The sequence below is a fragment of the Lathyrus oleraceus genome, chromosome 6 (assembly GCF_024323335.1).
Source record: "Lathyrus oleraceus cultivar Zhongwan6 chromosome 6, CAAS_Psat_ZW6_1.0, whole genome shotgun sequence".
Classification (NCBI taxonomy): Eukaryota; Viridiplantae; Streptophyta; class Magnoliopsida; order Fabales; family Fabaceae; genus Lathyrus; species Lathyrus oleraceus.
Window position 1 is genome coordinate 260,924,600 of NC_066584.1, and position 2,925 is coordinate 260,927,524.

General features: G+C 41.1%; 1 protein-coding gene across 1 annotated transcript; it reads left to right on the forward strand.

Annotated features, from left to right (window-relative positions):
* The first annotated feature begins 1,036 nt into the window (after nt 1-1,036).
* LOC127095048 (uncharacterized) lies at nt 1,037-2,257 on the forward strand. The gene has a single exon (XM_051033793.1). It carries the CDS (start codon nt 1,037-1,039, stop codon nt 2,255-2,257), a length of 1,221 nt encoding a protein of 406 aa, XP_050889750.1.
* Nucleotides 2,258-2,925: the final 668 nt, after the last annotated feature.

Below are 2,925 nucleotides of genomic sequence, written 5' to 3' on the forward strand. Positions count from 1 at the left end.
GGGGTGCTAATACCTTCCTCTTGCGTAATCCACTCCCGAACCCGAATATGGTTGCGACGACCATCATTCCATTTTCTAAAGGTTTTATCGATATTTTCCTATCCCTTCATTGGGATAAATAAAGTTCGATGGCGACTCTGTTCGAACATATTTTTTCCGCGAACATCGCGAGGAATCGTATTTTTTGAGATGCGACAGATGGCGACTCTGTTGGGGACTAACTCCAAGCAAAAGAGAGTGACGCCTAATATAGTTCAATTGATGTATTGTGTGTTAATTTTGTTTATCTGTTTATTATTTATTTTGTTATTACTATGTTGTCATCATTATTGTGATTTATTGACTATGTCTTATTTGGGGTTCTATGGTTGGTGATACTTTGTGAGATAGGCTCTCCACCCAAGTCTGAGAAAAACCATAAGATTAAGTTGGTGGTTGCGTAGTGGGTGCCCACAAGGAGTCTTCCTTGTTGGGAAGATACGAAGACCCCTCCTAGAGGAGATTCTCTTGAAATATTATTGCCCCGACGAGTTTTCGTTACGACGATAGTATTCTCAAGTTGGATCAATGACTCTAGGGACCTTTTAACCCATTATATCCGGTGGTTATGTAGTATCTACCTGAAAAGTCCCAGACTTATTGGGTTAATACGAAAGCCCCAATCAAATGAGATCCCTTGGGCGTATTGCTACCTTACAGTGGTATTCCCAACCTCGATCTATGACTCTGAGAACCTTATTAGAACCTTGGACTCGAGAGTTGTATAATATGGACCCACTAGGAGTTTTCCTCTTTGGGACCATACGAAGGCCTCACCCAGATGAAACTTTGTTTGGGGATGTTATTTGATGATTTTGGAAACTTCTTACCTTTAGAATTCTACCAAAAGGGTTTTGTTTAGTAACCAAGAGTACCCACTCGCATGACCTGTATATCAACCTACATGTGATACGCATAATATCATTCATAGCATATCATTCATATTATTTTATTTCCAAGGAATCTGAGTATCATGAGTTGCAGGAATTCAAGAAACATGGAATTAAGCAAAAGAAACATTTACTCCTTCAAGTTCAAAGATCCCGATCTAAGGAGCTTACGTAGCCCGGTCTCTCAGATGCACCCTGTATACAGAATCAACTTTGGAAAGAATTATGGCAATTTGCTCAGCATCCTCAATCAACAAGTGGACCATACAACCTTGATCACTTTAGCCCAATTTGACGACTTACCTTTAAGATGCTTCACATTCCAAGACTTCCATCTAGCACCAACGTTGGAAGAATTCGAGCGTCTTGTTAGGATTCCTATGAAGGACAAGTCACTATTTGAAGGGACAGATGAATCTTTGCCCCTCGAGGTCATTGCTAGTGCGCTTCACATGGATGAAAAGGAAGCAAAAGACAACTTAGAGACCAAAGGGAATACCAAAGGGTTTTCACTAAGTTTTCTTTTGGAAAGAGCTCATACCCTGTTGAAGGCAGAAAGTTGGGATGCTTGTTACTCTGCTATTGCATTGGCTATCTATGGCATCGTCCTGTTCCCGAATATGGATGGTTTCGTAGACATGACCGCCATTTGTGTTTTCCTTACTGGGAACCTAGTACCCACTTTGTTAGCCGATGTATATTATCACATAAGTCATAGGTATATTAAGAAGAAGGGATTGATTGCTTGTTGTGCTCCTTTATTGTATCAGTGGTTTCTAGAACATCTTCCGAAGACAGGTGCTTGGGTTGAACAGACAGATATTAGTTCGCCTCAGAGATTGGGATCGCTCCGATATGAAGATCTCTCTTGGTACTCCAAAGAATATATCAACGTAGACATCATATTCAGTTGTGGAGATTTCCCAAATCTACCGCTCATTGGAACTCAAGGATGTGTAAATGCTAATCTAGTTCTATCACTCAGACAACTTGGCTACCCAATGGAAGGCCCTCCAGAGGCAAATTCTTTGGAAGCTTTCTTGTTACTTGACTTTGGAGTTGAGAATCCTAGCTTATTCCAGCGAATCAAAGAAGCTTGGAAGAATATCAATAAAAAAGGGAAAGCTGAGTTAGGGAGAGCAAATGGGATTACAAAAGAACCATATTATCAGTGGGTAAAGGAAAGGATGCAAATGATTAAAATTCCATTTGTCATTCGGACACCTATACCTCTTCCTGAACCTAAGCTCACCCATGTCCCTATTGAAGAAATGGAGCAACTCAAGACCACCCTGGCAAAGCTAGAAAAAGAGAATGAAGAGCTGTAGACAAAACTCAATAAACCATCAATGAGAAAAATAATATGAAGTGGGAGCTTGAAAGAAAAGAGGCACAACTTCAAGCCCACGTGGAAAAGTTCAACAAGGAGGAGCATAAGAGAAAGAAGATCAAAGTGGGATTAGAACAGACTGATCAATGTTTGGATACTCTTAAGGGTCAACTACGACAAGCTCAGAAAGAATGTCAAGACAATGAGCGTTGGTGGCATCTAGCCACAAAGGAGAACAAGACCATAAGGGATACACTTGGGGCTCAGATAAAAGAACTCACCAATTCTGTTCGTCATGCAAAACCTGAAGTAGATCAGGAGCGCCGACTCAAGAAAATAGCCACTGAAGCTTCTAGGGTGTCACCCATGGTATGGGAGGAGAAGCGTCGAGAAGTAAGAGATGCTAGGGAGTCTGTAAGCTATTGGAAGAACCAGCTAGAGTCATTACGCCAAGACAACTCCATATGGTTGAAAGAGCGAGACTATGTGATTGAAGATTATGAATCCTTTAAGAAGACCATAGACTTCTTACAAGGAGATAGGGATAGGTTTCGTGCAAAACTTGATGGGCTAGTAGGATTCTGTAATTGGGCAGCTAAAGAATTGCCATGGAGGTTGAGAGACACAGTCGAAGAATTGAAAGAAGATAGCACTCCACCAGCCATA